At 58.3% G+C, this 20,593-nt stretch overlaps 5 protein-coding genes across 5 annotated transcripts; 3 read left to right on the plus strand and 2 right to left on the minus strand.

The window, feature by feature from the left end:
* The first annotated feature begins 194 nt into the window (after positions 1–194).
* MYCTH_2312204 (uncharacterized protein) lies at positions 195–2,778 on the plus strand. The gene has a single exon (XM_003666925.1). It carries the CDS (start codon positions 313–315, stop codon positions 2,644–2,646), a length of 2,334 nt encoding a protein of 777 aa, XP_003666973.1. The 5' UTR covers positions 195–312; the 3' UTR covers positions 2,647–2,778.
* A 6,762-nt stretch (positions 2,779–9,540) lies between these two features.
* MYCTH_2316607 (uncharacterized protein) lies at positions 9,541–11,813 on the plus strand. The gene is made up of 3 exons (XM_003666926.1): positions 9,541–10,147; positions 10,313–10,654; positions 10,712–11,813. Exons 1-3 carry the CDS (start codon positions 9,776–9,778, stop codon positions 11,159–11,161), a joined length of 1,164 nt encoding a protein of 387 aa, XP_003666974.1. The 5' UTR covers positions 9,541–9,775; the 3' UTR covers positions 11,162–11,813.
* An 853-nt stretch (positions 11,814–12,666) lies between these two features.
* On the minus strand, positions 12,667–13,921 carry MYCTH_2312211 (uncharacterized protein). The gene is made up of 3 exons (XM_003666927.1): positions 13,429–13,921; positions 12,871–13,336; positions 12,667–12,721 (listed from the first exon to the last, which is right to left on the minus strand). The coding sequence occupies exons 1-2, from the start codon at positions 13,720–13,722 to the stop codon at positions 12,872–12,874; spliced, it is 759 nt and encodes a 252-aa protein (XP_003666975.1). The 5' UTR covers positions 13,723–13,921; the 3' UTR covers positions 12,667–12,721; position 12,871.
* Positions 13,922–14,515: 594 nt separating this feature from the next.
* Positions 14,516–17,149, plus strand: MYCTH_2312214 (uncharacterized protein). Its single transcript, XM_003666928.1, has 2 exons — positions 14,516–15,437; positions 15,509–17,149. The coding sequence occupies exons 1-2, from the start codon at positions 14,685–14,687 to the stop codon at positions 16,910–16,912; spliced, it is 2,157 nt and encodes a 718-aa protein (XP_003666976.1). The 5' UTR covers positions 14,516–14,684; the 3' UTR covers positions 16,913–17,149.
* Positions 17,150–17,667: 518 nt separating this feature from the next.
* On the minus strand, positions 17,668–19,687 carry MYCTH_2312218 (uncharacterized protein). Its single transcript, XM_003666929.1, has 2 exons — positions 19,615–19,687; positions 17,668–19,351 (listed from the first exon to the last, which is right to left on the minus strand). Exon 2 carries the CDS (start codon positions 19,288–19,290, stop codon positions 17,677–17,679), a length of 1,614 nt encoding a protein of 537 aa, XP_003666977.1. The 5' UTR covers positions 19,291–19,351; positions 19,615–19,687; the 3' UTR covers positions 17,668–17,676.
* Positions 19,688–20,593: the final 906 nt, after the last annotated feature.

Below are 20,593 nucleotides of genomic sequence, written 5' to 3' on the forward strand. Positions count from 1 at the left end.
ATGTCAAGAGACGAGTTGGATATACGTTTGGTATGAATTGTATCGTATTTCAGGGTAATCCGTACATGTTGGTACTGTACGGAATAGTTGGGTGGTGATCTCATCTTCGAATCAAGTGCTAGTTAAGTGGGTCCCTGCACAGGTCCGCTCCGGCTAGTTATTCGCTCACAGTTGCCCTTTTATCAATTGCATTTGGAATATCGAATCATCCGACGACCAGAGCTTCGATCCCAACCCCCGTTCCTCGACAACACTCGAGGCCTACATCAGAACCCCGGACCCCAGGCTCAGCTTGGCAGACATGCCACGACGATGCTGGGCCTCTGGTCAATGGCAGCCCAGTTACGGGCCTGCCACTGCCGGGCATGCTTGCGTGCAACACGCACCGCTGCGAGACAGGTGACGACGAGCGCGACTGGCACGGCAAGCAACCCGCGACGCCGCAAAGTCCTTGCCAGCGATGTCTTTACCGCATGCTACTCCGCCATCATGGCAACCGCTGCCGTCATCGACGCCGGCCGGAAAGACAGGCGCAGGCGCGAGCTGGACAGGAAGATAGCCGAGGCCAAGAGCAGACTGGCCTGCCTGCTCGAGGAGTCGGCCGGCCGAGACCTCGCGAAGCTCACCGAATCCCCCTACCCCGACGTCCCATACTCCCGCCCGCTAGAAAAAGCGGATGTCCTGAACGACATATGCAAACTAGACGCCGACTTCCTTCGGGACTTGCAACAGAAACGCAAGGACCGGCTCATCGCGGCTCAACACGTACGCACGATGCTCGGCCTCTCTTGGAACCCAACGCTGCCTGAAACGAGAAAGACCACGCTGGCCAAGTGCGAGGAGGTTGTAATGGCTGAGAAGGGGCGGAATCTCGACCGTCGGGAGCCGCAAACTGAGACACACATGGCCAAGATAACCGATATGGTCACCGACTTGGTGGACCGGCTTATGGCAGAGGCTTGGTGGAGTTCGGAAATCGAGGCACCCGGATCACACCCGGCCCTCAACAGCCCGGACTCGGCCAGTACCATGATCCGCATGCTGCGCTCCGACGGCTACCCTTCCTACGCTCATCCCGACCTGGATCCTGCGGCAACGATCGAACAGAGGGAGCGACTGAACGATGTCAATGTCAGCATCCTGTCTGACTGGGTCCCGCCGCTGCGAGAACGCTACGCAGCAAAGATCTGCTACAACTTTCTTGTATGCGGTGTCCCCCCCGGAATTCAGAACTACAACATGTTGATCCTGGGTTTCTCCCTCCTCGGCGAGCACAACCTGTCACAAGCCGTGGTGGATTCCTTTCTTTATCTGAGCCATATGAAACCGAGTGAAGCAACATATTTGTGCTTGTTGCATCACTACCGGCTCAAGGGAGACATTGTCGGCTTCCAAGGCGTCATCAAGCGCATGTTTGGCTACGACCCCCGCGGCATAGGGCTGATGCGGAGGACGGCCGACTACGTAGAACGGCGCCCCGAGCTACAAGCCTGGGCCGCCACCCAAGACGTTGCCGTGGTCAGCGGACATTACGTCCAGCGTGCGCCATTCACCCACAACGTTGCCGAGGCTATGATGGAGGGCCTGATAGATTTTGGCATGCTGCGCGAGGGCGCGAAGCTTCTCGCTGTCTGTCTCCGAGAGCAGTGGACGATCAGCAAGGATCTGCTGTGGAGGCTGTTCCATTCTTGCCTCACCTTGCTTGACACCACTGCAGCCAAGCTAGTCGTCCGGGCTCTGTTGGACAACATCGACCAAGCATCATTGCTCCTCCTTGGTCCCGATCCGGTTGGCCCTGGCTCTGTCAGACAACTCCGTCATCTCCTGAATATCTGGCAGGCGACGGTGCTCCCGGGGAACGAGAGCACTCAGGAACAGGGGCCTCAGGTCGGCAACCTGACTGGGGAGGTCGAGAAAGCCAAGTTGAACCATCTAGCGGCGGCCGTTTGGATCAGGGAGGCGTGGCACCATACCAGCATGATGTGCTGGTGGCTAAGGCGGGCGGAAAGGAAGCTTTCCGATCACAGCGTACCACTGCTTGAGCGGCTCGACATGGTCCTGTCGGTCCTCAACTTCGCAGCCGAGCGTCCGAGGCTGGAATTGGAAAAGTCGGAGCACATCCAGCGCGTAGCAAAGATGGACTGGCTGATGGCACAAACCGTGTCGATGGACTTCCACATCCGAAGCGCAGAGACTGTCATCTGCAAGGCCCTCGCCAAGCAAATGCCGCGGCAACTGCAGACAAGGTCGCACTTCAAATCTACCATTCCGCTCGAACAGCGGATCAGCCGTGCCCTGCTGTATACCACCCCGGGAACGGTGGAATATCATGTGGCTACCTTGTTCAACCTGAGCAACGAGCTCGAACTCCAGATCAAAAGGGCCCTGATCAACGCCCTCCCAAAAACATATGCCCAAGGGCTCCAACAAACGCAGAACGACTCGGGTGATGTCAGCTTCGGAAGAATTGTGGCATACTTTAAGCACTACTTGGCTGGCTTGAAGGATCTCCAAACGAAGGAGGCAGAGACGGCATCGAGACCGGACCCCTTTGCCCGGTTATTCGAGGCGTTGCCAAAGCCGATCTCGTTCTGGAAGAGGAAGGCGGCGTCGGCTGCGCCGTCACCGGGACACATTGGCTGGTAAGGAGGATAACGTTCGACGCAGGAAGAAGGGAAAGGATTCTTCGGGGCGACGCTGTAACCTACATGTACTTCTACATACAGTCAGATACCCAGGAAACATAGAGGTGTTCTAGAGGGGGGCTTCGGTACTTTGCAGGAGTGTAGAGCTTTGTTCCACGAGGAGTTAGCATCTCCTCACTAGGGCCGATATTCTGGCCATCACCGTTCATCCTTCAGCGCTGGACCATTTCTCGGCTTTTTCACGTCACGCTCGGCCGTCGTATCATTATTCAGCAGCCAAGCAACATGGACGGCATACCAAAGCACGAACGATGAAGACATGGGTAGCATTGTATGTACACCCGTGTATCCGAATGGATTGAGATGAGGGTGAGGGATGCAACGGACCCTCCATCGTCTTATTGTTGCCCATGTTCGGTACTTGAGACGAAAACAGGGGACGACGTCTGGACCCCGTTCTGGGCAAGACCCCTACTGCAAGTAGAGGGGCGAATGGGTCACAAGACCAGCACATCTCGCTAATTGTGCGTGTACCTGACTAGGCCTTCGTAGTCTACTTGTAATGACCTCCACATAGGTCACAAATCCAACTGCGCAATCTTCCGCGAACTCCTCGAGGGAGGGATCGTGGCTGCTGCATTATCGAAGCGGTGAGCAAGGAGTTGCAGTTTGTTCCCGGACGGGAATTACGGATTACAACACACTGGCAGAAGCCCCCGTCCAACACGGGGAGGAACGTGCGGTGCGGGCGGAGCCGTCAAATGCGTAAATGCATGCAACTTGCAGTATGTCACCCGAAGAGTGACTTCCAGTTCCCAGCAGGCAAAAATAGATTGGATCTGGGTCGCTGTGGGCCGTGGGGCAGAGGTCGCCCAATGGGACCAATCGCTGCCTGCACCGGATGCCACCGCGGACGTTGACTGGTTCCCGGCCGGCACGGGTACCGCACAGCGGCCTGGACTCAGCGGGCACTCAGCGGGCACTCAGCGGATGTCGGTCCCAGGAAGCAACACCGGGGGTGCTCCTTCCCGAGTCTCTGCCTGGGCTTCGAGAAATTCCTGCAAACTCGCGACCCGCGCTCGCCATGTTGAGGCGCTGCCACGGAAAGAGAAGTCGTCAGAGAAACGTATCCGGACACAGCTGAGAAAATGTTTTTACACACTTTTATCATCTATCCTTGCCGACCCCAGTTAATAAATCCCTAGTCAATTTCCCATGTGACGACGTCGACTAGGATATATCAACTCCACCGTTGTATCCGTCTCGAAGAGGTACCTGACTTATCAAGACGCTGAGGACCCTGGAATTTTCTTTTTCTTTCCTCCGAAACACAAATCATTGCCTTTGGGTCCGTATTGCAATCTCGAGAAGTCACAGGTTCACACTCTTGATGCAGCCAGCTTCTTGAATTGGGCTAGTCGACCAAGTAACTGCCCTGCTTTGCTGCAGCAACTATCTGCCAAACCCCCCGGTTTTGCGTCACAAGTGGGAACGTTCCCGACGCCTCAGGCGATTCTCGAAAATTGAGGAACAACCAACCTCCTCAGCTACCGCCTCATCCTATTGTCGCTATATTTACTCACGTACGTTGATGATACTCATTCCTTGGACCCTGAAGATGCGGCCAATCACTCTTTGAAACTCAACTGGCCCGTTCCAGCCCATCTCGCTTCAAGGAGGGTCCATTCTCATTCTGGTTTTCGTGCCGCTGCTTTCCCTTGTTTTCTTACTGGGGCATTCATTTCCTTTACGAGGGCTGTCTCTTTCTCTTAGCGCAGTCTGAGTCAGCAATTCGGTGTCAACATGAAGTTTGGGCGGAAGTAAGTCACCAGTTCAAACCACTGAGACCGCTGAGACTTTGGCTGACCTCTACGACTTCTATGTGCAGTCTCCCACGGAACCAGGTCCCTGAGTGGGCGGGTTCCTATATCAACTACAAGGGACTCAAGAAGCTTATCAAGGCCGCCGTCAGGGCAGCTCAGAATGGAGAACCGGTCGACCTAGCGGGTGAGCAGAAGCCGGATGTGGGCAGTTCTCAGTCTTTGTACCCATGTACTGACAGGCCGGGGCAGAGTTCTTTTTCGACTTGGATCGGAACTTGGAGGACGTCGACTCGTTTTACAACAAAAAATATGCCGACGCCTGCCGGAGGCTTAAAGTGCTCCAGGATAGATACGGGACCTCGCCCGAAGTGGTTGCCAATCTCGACGATGACGAGATTGAGGAACTGATGGGCGCCCTGCTTGAGCTGCGCAGCCAGCTGCGGAAGCTGCAGTGGTTCGGCGAGATCAACCGCCGTGGCTTCGTCAAGATCACCAAGAAGCTCGACAAGAAGCTTCCCGACATGGCGAACCAAACGACGACACAGCATCGCTACATCTCAACAAAGGTTGACCTCCGCCCGTTCGCCAAGGGTACCACCATCGCCAGGTTGCTCTCAGAGATCAACAAGTGGATATCAGTGCTTGGTGACTCGCATCATGCCGATGATGCCAGGTCCGAGAGATCGACTCTCTCCCTAGGACGCTCAACGGCGAAAGCGATGTCGAGTGTTCCTCCGGAATTGCTCGACCAACTAGACCAGGCAATCCGGAAAGACGATGTGGAGGCCCTTAGAGAAGGGCTGACCACCGGGAATCTATTGAGCACGGAGCCAGCCTCACAGAGGGTGCTGCTTAACATTCTCCAACGGTCAATCTCAGCACGTTCCAAGGGCTCGATTGCCTTCCTCCTCGAGAACATTACCTCTCTGGACGAGCCAGACGATATCAATGAGCGGAACTGCATCCACAGACTGGTCATCCACATCGGCCGGACAAAGACAGCCTCAGCAAAGAATGAAGACGACGCTCCAAAGTCGTCTGTGAATTCCTTTCCCGGGGCGGTTCAGTACGCACAGAACTACCTCACTCCAGCGACATCGCCTTCCCCGACGCCGAGAGTCTGCGGTCTCAAGGAGTCAAAGGATCTTCTGACCAAGGATGACGAGGCGGTCCAGATGCTGATTTACCTCTTGGAAAGTCTCAAACCAAGCCAAAGAGCGGCGTTGAGCTCGAGGGACAACTTTGGCCGGATCCCACTGCACTACGCGGCACAGTTTGGGTTTGTTGTGGTCTGTCAAATCCTGATGAAGAAGATGCAGGAATGGGGGCAGTTCAACGTCGAGAACGGCATCGACGCCCCAGAATGGCAAGACAAGGATGGCAATGCTCCAGTCCATCTCAGCGTCCTCGGCGGCCACCGTCTGACGACCAAGGCGCTGCTCCAGGGCGAGGACTGGCAGGGCGTGAGCGACAACAAGGCCGAGATGAGGCGGATGATCTCCAAGTCAAGCGCCGTCCTTGCGATCGCCACCAAGGCCAACTTCAAGGCCATAGTAGAGATGCTCGTGGGGGCTGGCGTGGACATCAACTGGCAGGACAAGAGCGGCGAGACAGCGCTGCATATCGCCGCTCGGTTCGGCCACGATGAATGCGCCAAGGTACTGATCAAGGGAACGGCCGAGCAGAAAGCGAACCTGGAGCTGGCTGAGCATTCGTTCGCTTGGACGCCGCTTCATATCGCCGCCGTGGATGGCCATCTGTCCGTCGCACAGTTGTTAGTGGATGCCGGTGCCGACGTGGACAAGACAGATTCGTCAGGCTGGACAGCGAAAGAGCACGCTGCGCTGAGGGGACATCTTCCCATTGCCCGTCTCCTTGCCGCGCACAGCCGAGGCGAGGATGACTCGGGTACGAGCAGCTCCGACGACGAGAAGGGCTCCACAGAACCTGTGGCTCGCGAGGTCGCCTCTCTTGAGGACAGGAGATCTAACGGTACCCCTCGCGCAGCCGAACCCGTCAAGTCGTTCGGGCATCGTTATCTCCGAGACGAGAGCCTGGTGCTTGTCAGTCTCGGCTCCATGGATATGCGCAAGAACGTGGAGGCCGTCACGCTGGACAAAGTGCCGCTCAACGAGGCCCACAACACGCAGCTCGATACGGCCCTCTCTATTGTCGTGTCGGCGCAGGGCGCACAGGGGGACCCAACTATCATTGACATGCCGGTCCACGAGAACATCTCAACGGAGCCGATCGTCTTCACAACGCCCGATGCCACCAAAGTCAAGCTGTTATTCGACATTGTTCCGACCTACTCGGGCAACAAAAACAACAAGGTCGGCCGCGCCGTCGCGCTGCTGTCTAGCGTGCGGCCGACGATTGGACAAAAGCGGATGAATCTACAGGGCGACGTCTGCGTTCCGATTGTGGGTGCCAATCTCGACGTGATCGGCACGGTCAACTTCAACTTCCTTATCATCACGCCCTTCTCGCACCCGAATATGGAAGTGACGGAGCAGCGGACGTACTGGAAGAAGATGACGTCGACCATGGTCATCGGCCACCGCGGTCTGGGCAAAAACCTCATGTCCAACCGGTCCCTCCAACTGGGCGAGAACACGGTGCCGTCCTTCATCGCGGCCGCCAACCTCGGCGCTCAGTACGTCGAGTTCGACGTCCAACTCACCAAAGACCACGTGCCCGTCATTTACCACGACTTCCTCGTCAGCGAGACGGGCTTTGACGCTCCCGTCCATACTCTGACGCTTGAGCAATTCTTGCACATCAACCCGGATTCCTCTCGTCGCCACGCCAACGGTGGCAGCGGCTCCAACGGCGATTCCCCTAAGCTCCAGCACAAGCAGCTGTCCAAGACCAAGAGGAGCAACAGCCCTGGCCCGCGCCAGCGTTCCATGTCGATGGACTGGCCCGCGCCCGGGGCCCAGTTCGCCAGCAAGCAGGATATGGAAGAGCGCATGAAGCACACGCGCGACTTTAAAACCAAGGGGTTCAAGGCCAACTCGCGCGGCAACTTTATCCAGGCCCCCTTCGCCACTCTCGAGGACCTCTTCCGCAAGCTACCCACGTCGGTCGGCTTCAACATTGAGCTGAAGTATCCGATGCTGCACGAGAGTGAGGAGCACGAGATGGACACGTACGCGGTCGAGCTGAACTCGTTCTGCGACACGGTGCTAGAAAAGGTCTACGACCATCTCGACCCGAAGGCGGCCGCCGGCGGCAATGGCAGGCACATCATATTCAGCTCATTCAACCCGGACATCTGCCTGTGCCTGAGCTTCAAGCAGCCCAACATCCCAATCCTGTTCCTGACGGACGCCGGGACATGTCCCGTAGGTGACATCCGTGCAAGCAGCCTGCAGGAGGCGATTCGGTTCGCATCGCGGTGGAACCTGCTCGGCATCGTGAGCAACTCGGAGCCTTTCGTCAACAGCCCGCGGTTGGTCAGGGTGGTCAAGCAGAACGGCCTGGTGTGCGTGAGCTATGGGGTCCTCAACAACGAACCCAAGTTGGTGCAGGTAGGTTCTTTTCTCTCCGTCCTTCCCTCTCTCTTTCTCTTTTCTGTTCACTCATTCTTCTTCCCCCTTACTTCCTCACCCTTCCCCGCATTTGGTGCACGGGTTAACCGAACCATTTCACAGCGCCAAGTCAAGGAAGGCATCGACGCCGTTATCGTCGACAGTGTCCTGGCTATCCGAAAGGGCCTCACGGGTGGCCAGGAGGCTGCGACCACGACGAGTGCTGACAAGTTGCGGGAAAAGGTGGAGAAACTGGCCGTCAGTGATCCAGCTGAGAACGGGGTGGCCGCCAACAATGGGGGGCACTGAGAGAACTCAAAACGAGCAAGGTGACTTGCAGAAATTTCGTCATTTTGTGATAGATCGGGACGGTGCATGGAAAGGTGCGCTTGCATTTTTCAGGCGGCAGGCATTTACCACGGCTTGCTAGCTCGGCGGCGTGGAGGCCTTGAGCGGGATTCAACACCGCGGAAAGCAAGCGTGTGGGCGTCCCCTTTGGGACAGACATGGAGGCGGGCGCAAGCCAATAGCCAGAGAAGAACCGTTCTTCCTTCATTCCCGATGTGACCTTTTCCATGTCGTCGATATGGTGAGCTGAGTCACCGTCATGCCTCGGGCTCGTGCACAGGATCGCAATAAGGTAAAAGGCGGAACGGTGCGCATTTGGCTACCTCCAGGCACCGTTTGCCGTGCACCAAGGTCCATACATGTCGACCTCGCCGACCGAGGGCTGGACGCGCCAGCAGTGTGTGGCTATTGAATGCCAACATATCCCGATCGGGCACGCATGGAGCAGTTCTCGCTTACCATGTAGCCCGAGCAATGGGGCTGTGTGTCTCGCCTGAGCCCATCGTTTGGCGTGTGACTTAGGTGAGACTGGTACGTGCCTCTCTACAGGTGAGGCAATCCTAGTTCAGATGGTATTGCGATCATAGTGCACATATTGCTCGTGGATTGGAGTAGGCGGGCTGCCATCGCTAGAACGAGCATGTGCCCTCGACAGGGGCATACGTCAAGTGAGCTCCATCCACAAGCCCCCGACAGACGCTCGTGTACGGATTAGAGTTGCGTTGGCTGCCTCCCTGTGATTTCAGGGTTGGAACGAAGCGAGGACGACTTTCCTGGCCGTGGTGGCTGATTGGGCCGACACCTGGAAACTGGTAGAAACTCAGTTCAGTCTTTGATCGCCGTGAACGTAACGTTAATCGTCTGGAATGAAGTGAAGAGGTGCAACTTCAATAGTCAGTCGCCTGCGACGGTGTGCTGGCCAACGACCTCATGCATGCAAGCAGAACTTACCATTACTTTTTGATCGATAGAGGAGTGCATGCGGATGATGTACGGAGTGCTTTGGATGGATTGGGTATTTTCTCAACACATTTTGCTGCAGGGGATCCCCCCGCCCCTGACCCTCCAAAATCCGACGCCCAGCCCACCAGCCCACCACTATCTCAGAGTGGGAAGATTAGCCCCGCAGCGCGCCACTTCCAGTTCAGCTTTCTCCCCCCTCAGCCAGGCAAGCTGCTGTACTACGGAGGTGATTACTACAAGTAGCACTGGTGCAGTGCCTTACCTCACCTGGCACTATCATCGCTATATTGCCCACCCTCTCACTCGTCGCTTCCTTCTTTTCAGCGGCATAAAAGCGACGTAAAACCCCACGGCGAAAAGCGCTCACGCAATTGCAGACCCCGCTTCAAACCTCGATAACTTGTTCTAGAAAGCGAAATCCGAGAAGCACATTCACCACCACCACCACCACCAGACCACACCCATGGCAGGCCCCCCCTCGCCCGGCGGCGAAGGGCCAACTTTCGCACCTCCGCCGCTCCCGCCCGGATGGATCGCGCAGTGGGACGCCTCGTCCAAGAAATACTACTTCGTCCAGCTCTCGACAGGCGTGTCACAATGGGAGACACCCACCGAAGCAGCGCCGGCCGGCGGCACGCCCGCCGCGCGGACTGATCACCCTTACGGTTTGCCGAACCAAGAAAACGAGAGTGCCGAAATCATCGTTCATCCGGACGGCACCCAAACCGCTAGGTACCCCGATGGCCGCCTCGAGCCTGTGCATCCTCGAGAAGACGGCGGCTATGGGGAAGGCACGAGAGGTATCGGCGGGGGAGACAGTGATCGGGGTCTCGGGGTATGTCCTTGTCCTCTCTCTCTCCCTCTCTCTCTCTCTCTCTCGCGCACGCGCGCGCTGCACGCACACACACACACGTTCTTTCCGTTCGCTCTCAGTGCTCAACGTGTCGAAACAACGAAACAACACTTCTGATTGCGTATACTGACGCGCCGCTCGTTCCAGTCATTTTTAGGCAGCACTCTTAGCTCGCTCAACGGTAAACAAAGCGGTGGTGGATCTCACGGAGGCGGCAGCGGCCTCGGCGGCATTGCCGGGCAGGTGGTGACGGGGCTGTTGTCCCCTGGTTCGAGCGGCGGCCACGGTGGCAGCCACAGCAGTAGCGGCGGCATCGGTGGAAAGCTTGCCTCACAACTGGCTTCCAACCTGTTTTCATCCGGAAGCAAGCCGTCATCTCAGCCCCAAAACTACCACGGCGGCCAGTCGTCTGGACATTCTTCCTCCGGCGGTTTGGGAGGCATCGTCGGAGGGGTTGCCAACATGCTCGGCGGCAGACCCCACGGCTCGGTAGGTCCAACCGAACATGGCGTAAGACAATCGCGGCACACGCTGACGAATGGATAGAGCCACAACAACTTTGGCTACTCCAACACGGGGCAAACAGGCGGCTATAGCGGACCCGAACCACCCATCTCGTACCAGGCGCCGTCGCAACCCGGGACCACTCCGTCCTTCTATGGCACCGCGTCCTCTTACCATGCTCCGGCCCAGCACCAGACGCCGCATTCACAATATACTCCGTCTTACGGCTCTTCCGCCGGCCACCACCAACAACAGCCATCACATGCCCAAGGCTATGCCTCCCCCCATCAGAGCCAGCCGCAGCAGCCGTACGGCCAACCCTCTTATGGCGCGCCGCCCCCCGTTCCGGCGCCCTACGGCCGGCCACACTATAGCCAACCCCATTACGCCAGCGGCGCCGGCTACTCACCCTACCCGCCGCAGCCACAGTACGCTACGGGCCAACACCACCACGGATACGGAGCAGGCAGTAGCAGCAGCCATTATCACTAGGAGAGTAACCAGGGAGCCGAGCAGTACCAGCCTCGTCATTTGTTACCCCAATGGCCATGGTCGTGGCAGGGACCGGGACCGGTGCCGATGCCGGGGCCCGAAGGGCCACCGCGACGGGGCGGGGTGTTGGTCTGGGAAGGGGACCGCTTAATGATGAGACCGGGGTCGCCCCAACCAGCGGAGAAGAATCGGAGGAGGCAGAGGAGGCAGAGGGGGCAGAGGATACCGCCCCGAGCGGTGACCGCGGAGGAGAGGGCGGCTGTGAATGAGGTGCGGAAGCTTGTAGCTCGGTATCGGATAGTGACGTGGCAGGGGTGGCCGGACAGGAAAGGTGATCTTTATTAGAGACGAGTTCGCTGCGTAGCACACATGGACGAGTGCTGGCAGGAAGACGGCGATCGGCATCATGAACTTCGTGGCAACCACGAGTCGGTTGGTGATGAGGGATGTGGGCAAGCCGGATCCATCCAGCAGGTCAAAAGTGAAGAAGAAGGTGTGAGTGGAAGAGAGGGTAGAAGAAGGGCAGGAGGGGACGGGATAGGTGTACAAGATCTGGAGGTGGTGGATCAGAATCCAAAACACGGCGCCAGTTCGGGTAACGCAATTGGACATGACGAAGATGAGCAGCGCCGGAGGGTTCGACGCGGCGAAGAATCCCCCCAGAGGTCAAGTCTGTGGACATATGTCAAGCAGCATGGGGCTCCGTCGGGCGAGTCGCGGTACGTCACTTGGGAGGCACGGAGAGTGCCGAGACAAGGACAGAACAGCGAGCGGCTACCTCGAGCTTCCGGGGGAGATCCTGTTGGCTGGGCGCCTCTCGTATCGACTGGGCTGGCCAGTACCCCAGTGTCGACCAGTCAGCCGGCAGGGTCGTTTCAGGTTGCCGTGCAGGGGACACAGGTCCCCATTGAATATCCGACGGCTCATCGTTACCCGCTAGTCCATGGGGCTCCCGCTCTCAGTGGGGGCTCAGCTGTCGGTGTGAATCCAGTGGTCGACGGGGATGCGACCGTCAATCAATGCCCGACTGTCGAAGAACATCCGGTTCTCGATGAAAACCCGACACTCAGCAGAGATGGGGTAGTTGACGAGGTCGAGAATGAGATCGAGGATGAGGCTTCGCCTGCGGCTGGAACCGAGGAGGCACTGAGTGCTGTGACTGATGAGGGGCCTGAGCGTGGGCGTCAAGATGATGGGGATGAGCATGGGATCGAGGGTGTGACTGAGGGCGGGCCGCAAGGCACCTCGCAGGCGGGCCTGGCTCTACCCGAGGACCAGGGGATACAAGCGGCCGGTACGGTTGAGAATGGCGGCGGAGACGAAGGGGGGGAAACACGACCTGAAGAGGTGGATGAGGGCCAGGAAAGTGTGGAGGTGGAAGGGGACAATGGGCAAGACAGGGACAGTGAGGCAGATGTCTATTCCCTGGGGGTAGATTGGCATTCATGATTATAGAGAATGATAGCGACGGCATTTGATTTGGATTTCTCTCGAGTACGTTCAGAGGTGTTTCCGTCACGGTGAGAGCAGCGAGAGGGCCGTTGATGTCGATTTTATGAACTTTGTGCTGTCCTTAGTGAACCCGCTTCTCCTAGGGGAAGAAAAGAAAAAAAGGAGAGAGAAAAAAGGGAAAAAAAGGGGGGGGGGAAGTTGCATCATCACCAAAGGCACACGTCATGAATGAATGACCAGCCAAGGAAGGTTCTTACATTACTGTCTCTTCTTGATAGCCTCCTGTCGTACGTCAGCGTCAGCCGAAGCAATCAGTCGGTGGATGCCGGAAACGATCCTCCGAGAAAGGAGATACGCTGCGACGGCGACAGCGACGATATAGCACGCCGTACCGGCTAGCGACCGGGGTAGAAGGTTGAAGAGGAACGGGTCCAGGATGATGTCCACGTCGACGGGGGGAACGCTGCTCATGAGCGAGGCATCGGTGGTGTAGTAGTCGGCCGCGGCCAGGATGCGCAGCAAGAGAACGGAGGCCTCCCGCTCACTGGGGCCGCTGTCGCTCCCGTTGCCGCTGCCGTTGCCGCTGCCGGGTGGCGGCGGACCACCCTCGGGAGCGAGCGACTGCTCCCGCGAGACGGAGTAGGCGCGCAGAGAGGCCATCAGCTCCGGCGTGTCCCATACCGTGGCGAGGGGAAAGGTTGAGACGGTGAAATCGGTGGGTTGCTGGGGGGTTTTTACCTCTTAGGAATCTTGGTTCTGGTTCGGCCGACAAAACAAGAAGGGGTGACTGGGAAATTTGTTGGTGACTGACTTACCGTGGCCGGCCAGCAGACACGCACTTCATAACGCTGCTTAGGCGTGAGGTGGTCGAGGAGGAGCCATGTGGCGGGCCCTTGGGGTTGGTCTGCAGAGGGGAACCGGGCGGGGAGCCGGGTCCGGAGGGTGTTGTTGGTCGGTGTGAGGGTGCGCAGGCGGAGATCGGAGAGGGTCGGGTGCGCGAGCGGAACGTTGACGGCTTCAGGCCCGAGGAAGATGGTCTTTTCGGTGTTGGCGAGGGCCGCAGCGAAGAAGCTGATGACAACGGCCGCCGACACCAGAGCGGCCCTCATCGTGGGCAATCCCCCGACGCCGGCCTCTGCGGGAGTGAGATACGGCAGCCTTTGTGGGGATGTCCTGCTGACAGAGAGCGAGACCCGGGTCCGGTTCCGGTTCCGAGTGCCGGGCGGTGGTCGCCCGAGGTCGCCGGTGCCAAAGCGGGGTGGGACCAGCGAATGGCAGTTGAGCGGGTTGCTGTCTTTCAAAAGGCGAGTCCGGAAAGCTTCTACGGAAAGAGTTCCGCAGGCTACCTGAGATGAGTTGTATTTCCGTACGGCACATGCATGGTATTCTGTTATCTGTGGAGTGCACGGAATCACAAAATACGCGTTTACGGCTATGGAGTTTCCCCAGTATTTCCCCGGGTTATGCACCAATCCGAGGCGCAGCAATGGGGCCTTTCAGGCAGCCATCAGCCAGTGAGAAAGCGCCGTATCCAAGGCACAATCACATGCTTGAACCCAGCGCAGTTGGCAAACCCCGGACCTGCTTGCCCATTCCAGCAAGTGGGTGACGCAGGGCCGAGGAAACAAGATAGCGGCAACCACCAAACCAGGGCAGGAACCACCATCTTTCGTCGAGTTGCGACTTTTGCTGACAATCCCCAGCAAACCATCATGTCAATCCCAAGGCTCTGAACGCTCTTACGCAGTACGCACACGTTCGCGCACACATACCTATACTCACAAACACATACATACGTACATACATACATACATACACATTCACGAAAACCTCGTGCAAAGCTTAATTCGGTAATTACTGCAAGGGCGTTCAGCAACCCGTCCAACCCGTCAACACTGCCTCTTAACAGAGCGCCCGAGGAAGGTCCGCCGCTCCCGGCCATCTTATCAAGCTCGGATTCTGTACTTCTCGTCCCGGCCGTTCCACCCCGCTTTCCCGATGATTACCACCGCGCGGCCGTGACCAGCCACGCCGCCCTGCCTGTCAACGTCTCCCACCGCCAACGCCCGCAATGGCGCCGTCGCCATCCAAGCCGGTCGCGCTGGGCGGCACCGCCGCGCGCGCCCGCACCATCCGCACCATCGTCACGCAGCTCACGTCCATGTATCTGCGCAACCGCACCCGCATCTCCCGCGCCATCTACATCACCCTGTTTGTCGCTCTCGTCAACCGGATCCGCAATTCCATCGCCGATCAGAAACGGGCCTCGGCCCGCGAGGCAGAGGAGCGCTCCCGGAGGGCCGGCACCACTTCCATGACGGGCGATGACGAAGAAGGGAGAAAGAAAAAGGTCGGGCTGAACCGCGAGTTCCTCCGCTCGCTGTTGAGGCTCCTCCGCATCGTCGTGCCGGGGTGGCGGTCCAAGGAGACGCAGTACCTCATCAGCCACAGCTTCTTCCTGGTCCTGCGCACCCTGATCAGCCTCAAGGTCGCGGCCATGGACGGCGCGATCGTGAAGGCGCTGATCAAGGGAAACGGGCGCGAGTTCCTGATGCGCATCTTGTGGTGGATGCTGATCGCCGTGCCCGCCACTTTCACCAACTCGATGCTGGCATACCACCAGTCGGAGCTCTCTCTCCGCTACCGCACGCGGTTGACCGAGTATATTCACGACAAGTACTTGTCTCAGCTGACCTTCTACGGAATCTCGGCCCTGGACGACAGGATTAAGAACGCCGACCAGTTGATTGCCGTGGACGTCACAAAATTCTCAAACAACCTGGCCGAACTCTACAGCAACCTTGCGAAACCAATTCTGGATATGGTGGGCCCACATCTTTCCCCTTGGCCAGAGGTCGTCTCGCAGTCCCTCCTTCCCGCTGACCGAGAAAACAGACAATTTACACCATCTCGCTCTCACGCGCCGTCGGCGGCGAGGGCGTCGTCTTCATGTCGCTGCTGGTCCAGCTCTCGGCAACAGTGATGCGAGCGTTGACACCCCCGTTTGGCAAATACGTGGCCGACGAGGCGAGGCTGGAGGGCGAGTTCCGCTTCCAGCACTCGAGGTTGATAGACCACGCCGAGGAGGTCGCCCTGTACGCGGGCCACGAGGCCGAAAAGGACACGCTCGACAAGGGCTACTTCACCCTGATTAAGCATATCAATTACCTCCTTCGGAAGCGCTTCTACCACGGCTTCATGGAGGACTACGTCGTCAAGTACATCTGGGGCGCCCTGGGACTGATTCTCTGCAGCTTTCCCGTGTTCTTCAAGCTCCCCGGGCAGGTCGTCTCCAGCATGGGCGACCGGACGGAGAGCTTCGTGACCAACCGGCGGATGCTCCTGGGCGCCTCGGACGCCTTCGGCCGTCTGATGTTCTCGTACAAGGAAATCATGGAGCTCGCCGGCTACACCTCGCGCGTCTCGTCCCTCCTCGACGTCATGCAGGACGTGCAGGCCGGCAAGTTCTCCAAGAAGCTCGTCTCGAGCTCCGACACGGAAGCGAACGCCGCCGTGCTCAGGGGCCGTGGCAAGACCTTTGTCAGCAACGACATCCGATTCGTCGATGTGCCCATCATCTCCCCCAATGGCGATGTTCTCGTTCCGGCCCTCTCCTTCTCCCTCAAACAGGGCGATCACCTCCTGGTCGTCGGCCCCAACGGCTGCGGCAAGTCCTCCCTCTTCCGCATCCTCGGCGGTCTCTGGCCCGTCTACGGCGGCACCGTCTACAAGCCGCCCTTCCACGAGATCTTCTACATCCCGCAGCGCCCGTATCTCTCGAGCGGCACCCTCCGCCAGCAGATCATCTACCCGGACAACCTCACCACCATGCGCAACAAGGGCGTCACCGACGCGGACCTGGAGGCCATCATCCGCACCCTCTCCCTCGATCACCTCCTCGACGTGTACCCGGATAGGTGGGACGCCCAGGCCGAGTGGAAAGACGTCTTGTCGGGCGGCGTGCAGCAGCGCATCGCCATGGCCCGGCTGTTCTATCACCGGCCCCGCTACGCCATCCTGGACGAGTGCACCAGCAGCGTCACGCTCGAGACCGAGAAGGTCATGTACGACACCGCCAAGGATTTGGGCATCACCCTGATGACTGTCAGCCACCGCCGCAGCCTGTGGAAGTACCACACACATATCCTGCAGTTTGACGGCCAGGGACACTACGTCTTTAGCAAGCTAGACGCCGAGAGGCGGCTGAAGCTGGAGGACGAGAGGGAAGATCTGGAGGTGCTCCTGAGGGGCGTGCCCGAGATCGAGAGGCGTGTGAAGGAGTTGGCGGGTGAGGATTAGGCATCCACAGCACGAGATCAAGAGAGAGTGGAAGGGGATCCTCTAGAAGCCCAGCAGCCGGGAGGAGAGATTGAAGGGAGGTGATGGAGGTATTTCATTACCTCCGCGGAAGTGTCCTTGGCGCACCGTTTCCCTCGGCACTTTGTAGCACTCGTGTGTGCTTCGGTAGTGCGGTCGCTGGGAAGGCTCTCTTCAAATGGAGGTGTGGAGGGAGGACCGCCAATTGAACTGGGTGGAATGAGCAGCAGTCTTGTGTATCACTAAGTAACGTCTAGAGTGGTGCATCACGCATGGGTAAGGGAGGTTATGTGTTGAGGCGTGGGGAACACGGAGCATTCCAACTTTATATATAGGAGGGAGCGTGGATAGGCTTTTCTGAATCACCCTCTCATCCGATACCACCACATTCCTAGAGGCAGTTTCACTGGTCGTTCATACTCGTTCTTAGCACATGGCCGAGAACCAAGGTTACTGATGGCAAAATTCAATCAGCGGTTTCCTTTGCTGATATATTTACAGCAAACAGCCAAAAAAAAAAAAAAAAAAGCGCTCAAGACGCGCGCCAGAAATGCCCTAGAATTGATGGTTTTCGAATTGTACAAGAAACGAAAATACGCCAATCTGTCACGGTCGAGACAAAAAGAACCCATGCTCAGCAACAAGTTCTTTTTTCCCCCCCTTTCCTTCCGACTTTTCCTCTTTCACCCCTCTATGGCCACTCTCACTCTACTCTTACTTCCCTGTTAACCTAGATTCCCACCATCTTACAGCCCCGAAGTTGCAGCACTGCCGCTCGAGGTGGTAGCCGACGGCGCCTCCTCGGACGCGGTCACGGTGACAACCTCGTCATCCGGGCAGTTGTCATCATCGTCGCTGTTGCCCGCGTCCTCGCCCGTCGACGTACCGGAGGTCTGGCTGGGAGCGGCCGACTCGGTGGTGGAGGCGGTGACGGAAGCAGTAGCGGAGGCGGTGGTTGCGGAGGCGGTGACGGCGTCATCAACCTCGTCGGTCGGGCAGGCGTCCTCCTCGTCATCGCCGCTGCCGGTCTCACCAGTGCCGGTGGGCGAGGCGGTCGAGGTGGCCGAGGCCGAGGACGCGACGCTGGTCGTCTTGCTGCCGCTGCCGCTGCCGTTGCCGTTGCCGTTGCCGTTGCCGTCTTGGGCCGAGGCCGAGGACGGGGACGCGGTGGCCTGGCAGTCGGCGCCGGCGACCGTGACAAAGACGGTGGAGGCGGGAGCGGTCACGGTCACAGCGGCCTCGGTGACGGTCACGGTGGCCGCGGCGGCATCGCAGTTGCACACGGTGCCGCTACCGCTGCCGTTGCCGTTGCCGTTGCCATTGCCATTGCCGCTGCCGCTGCCGCTGCCGGGCGAAACGCCCACGGTGGTGGCGGCGGTAGCGGTGGGCCTCTTGACGGTGACAGTGCGGGTGCCGGTCGTGGTGATGGTCGCGGTGGTGGTTGTGTCCGTCTCAGCGGCAGTGGTAGAAGTTTCGACGGGGCTCAAGGTGCTGCCGGTGATGACACCCTTGGAGTGTTCGGATAGGACACTCGAGGTAATAGAGGGCACAGCAGTGACAGGGCAGACAGTCGTAGTAAGGACGATAGTGTCGGTAACGATAGCGGTAGTGAGAGCCTCAGTAGGGAGGTTGGTGAGATCCTCTGTCCTTGCAGGGCAGTCAATCACCTCCGGCAAGCACGAGGTGACGGTATGGACCGAGGTAGTCGACACGGTCAGGGTGGTAACGCCGCTTCCAGTACCGGTAGTCAGGGAAGGGGCGGCGCTAGTGACGAGGCTTGCCGCGTCCGAAGAGACCCCGGTAGTCGCGGAAGCAGGGGCGGCGGTAGAAGTCTTGGCGGGGCTCAAGGTGCTGCCAGTGATGATGCCCTTAGAGTGTTCAGACAGGACGCTCGAGGTGATAGAGGGTACAGCGGTAACAGGGCAGACGGTCGTAGTGAGAACGATAGTGTCAGTAACGATGGCAGTAGTGAGAGCCTCAGTAGGGAGGTTGGTGAGATCCTCTGTCCTTGCAGGGCAGTCAACCACCTCCGGCAAGCAAGAGGTGACGGTATGGATCGAGGTAGTCGACACGGTCAGGGTGGTAATGCCGCTTCCGGTGCCGTTGGTCGGGAAAGGGGGGGCACTGGTGACGAGGCTTGCCGTGTCCGAAGAGACCCCGGTGGACAGGGGAACAGAGGCGGTGGCGGAGGTGGAATCCGAGATGGCAGCAGGGTCATCCTCCGGCGAGACAATGATGCCCGCAGTTCCATTGTTGAATCTCTGGCGGAGACGCATGTACCGGGGGTGCCTCTTGCTGTAGGCGGAGGCGGCGGGCGTGAGAGCGGCGAAGAGGCCGAGCGTGAGGTAAGCCGCCTTCATCTTGACAGCTGTTGAGGTGTTCGTATGTGCTGTTGTTGTGGTGGTTTAACGGTGTTGGCGTCTAACGTTCGATGAGCGGTCTAAGCGTGGTCCAAGAAACAGCAAAATGAGCGAGAGTCAACTCGGCTGAGAAAGCAAGCGAGCAGACACGGCCTGCTCGTGCGGAAGAAGAGAATGGAGACACAGCGAGAAGTGGTCAGAGAAGCGAAGGTCGTTGAGCGGGCAAGCAGAAGGAGTGATGCTTGATCTTTGAAAGAAAAGACAACACCTGTGCCAAGAGGAGATAAAGGAATCTTGAAGAGAGAAAGGGGGAGAAGACGAGACCTTTGTCAGACTCGGCGTCCTCACGCGAGCTTTATGAGTGCAGCATCCTCGTCTCCGTGGTGTCCGGAGCGTTCGATGGCATAGCTGGGACCCATGGCAGCACCCACAACACGACAGGGACCGCGGAAAGATGTGGGCAGGGGCATCGTGTGTAGCCGCCGCCTGAGGGGCGTTTGCTTCACCAAGTGGGTGCCACGGCCTGCAGCCCTTAATCAACGGGATCCCCACAGGGGACAGGCGGAGAAACACGCGGCTCTGTTGACGAGGGGAGTATGGAGCATCTCGCCGTGCGTAATCCGCACAAAGTTTCCATACTGCAACTGATCCAGGAGTTGTTCCATGGCGCTAACAGGGGCTGGCCAGCCTTGCTGTCAGGGGCCAGAGAGAGGGGTGCGCGAGCAGTGAAACCGAGACGAAATGCCCAGCCAATCGTCGGCCTGGCCAGCACACAAAAGTGGTAAAAAGGGGCCGGGAAGAGCCAAGCACCTGGTGTGTATACCACAGTACGGCTTGTTTCTGTACAGTTCTGTAATCCAACATATGCGTCAGTTAATAAGTGACTGCGTAGATCAGAGCTCCTCCGTGGCACTACGGAGCACTGCGTATTGCATGACCGAGCGGGACAAATACACTGCTTGGTACCCTTGGGAAGGCAAGGATCCGTAGGGTACCGTATGTATGTCTATCAGCTGGGCGTTATGCAGCCAGACCGACGGTGGAACGGTTATCCTGACGGATCTCCTTAGACCTCGAGCCGTAGGAACTTTTTCCAGGATCTGGGCCAAAAGAAACCCGGTTGCCCTAAGGAAAGATCGCCAAGCTCTTGCCATGATGCCGAAACTCGGCAGTGCTTTTATGCGGAGCAGCCAAGCGTTCGCTCTGTTTCGTTGCCGAAAAGCGAAACAGTTCTTCGCTTTGGTGCAGCAGTCGCTGGGGCAGACAGCTACATCTTCCACCTCTCTTTCTCGTCCATTTTCTT

Source organism: Thermothelomyces thermophilus, chromosome 7 (assembly GCF_000226095.1).
Source record: "Thermothelomyces thermophilus ATCC 42464 chromosome 7, complete sequence".
Classification (NCBI taxonomy): Eukaryota; Fungi; Ascomycota; class Sordariomycetes; order Sordariales; family Chaetomiaceae; genus Thermothelomyces; species Thermothelomyces thermophilus.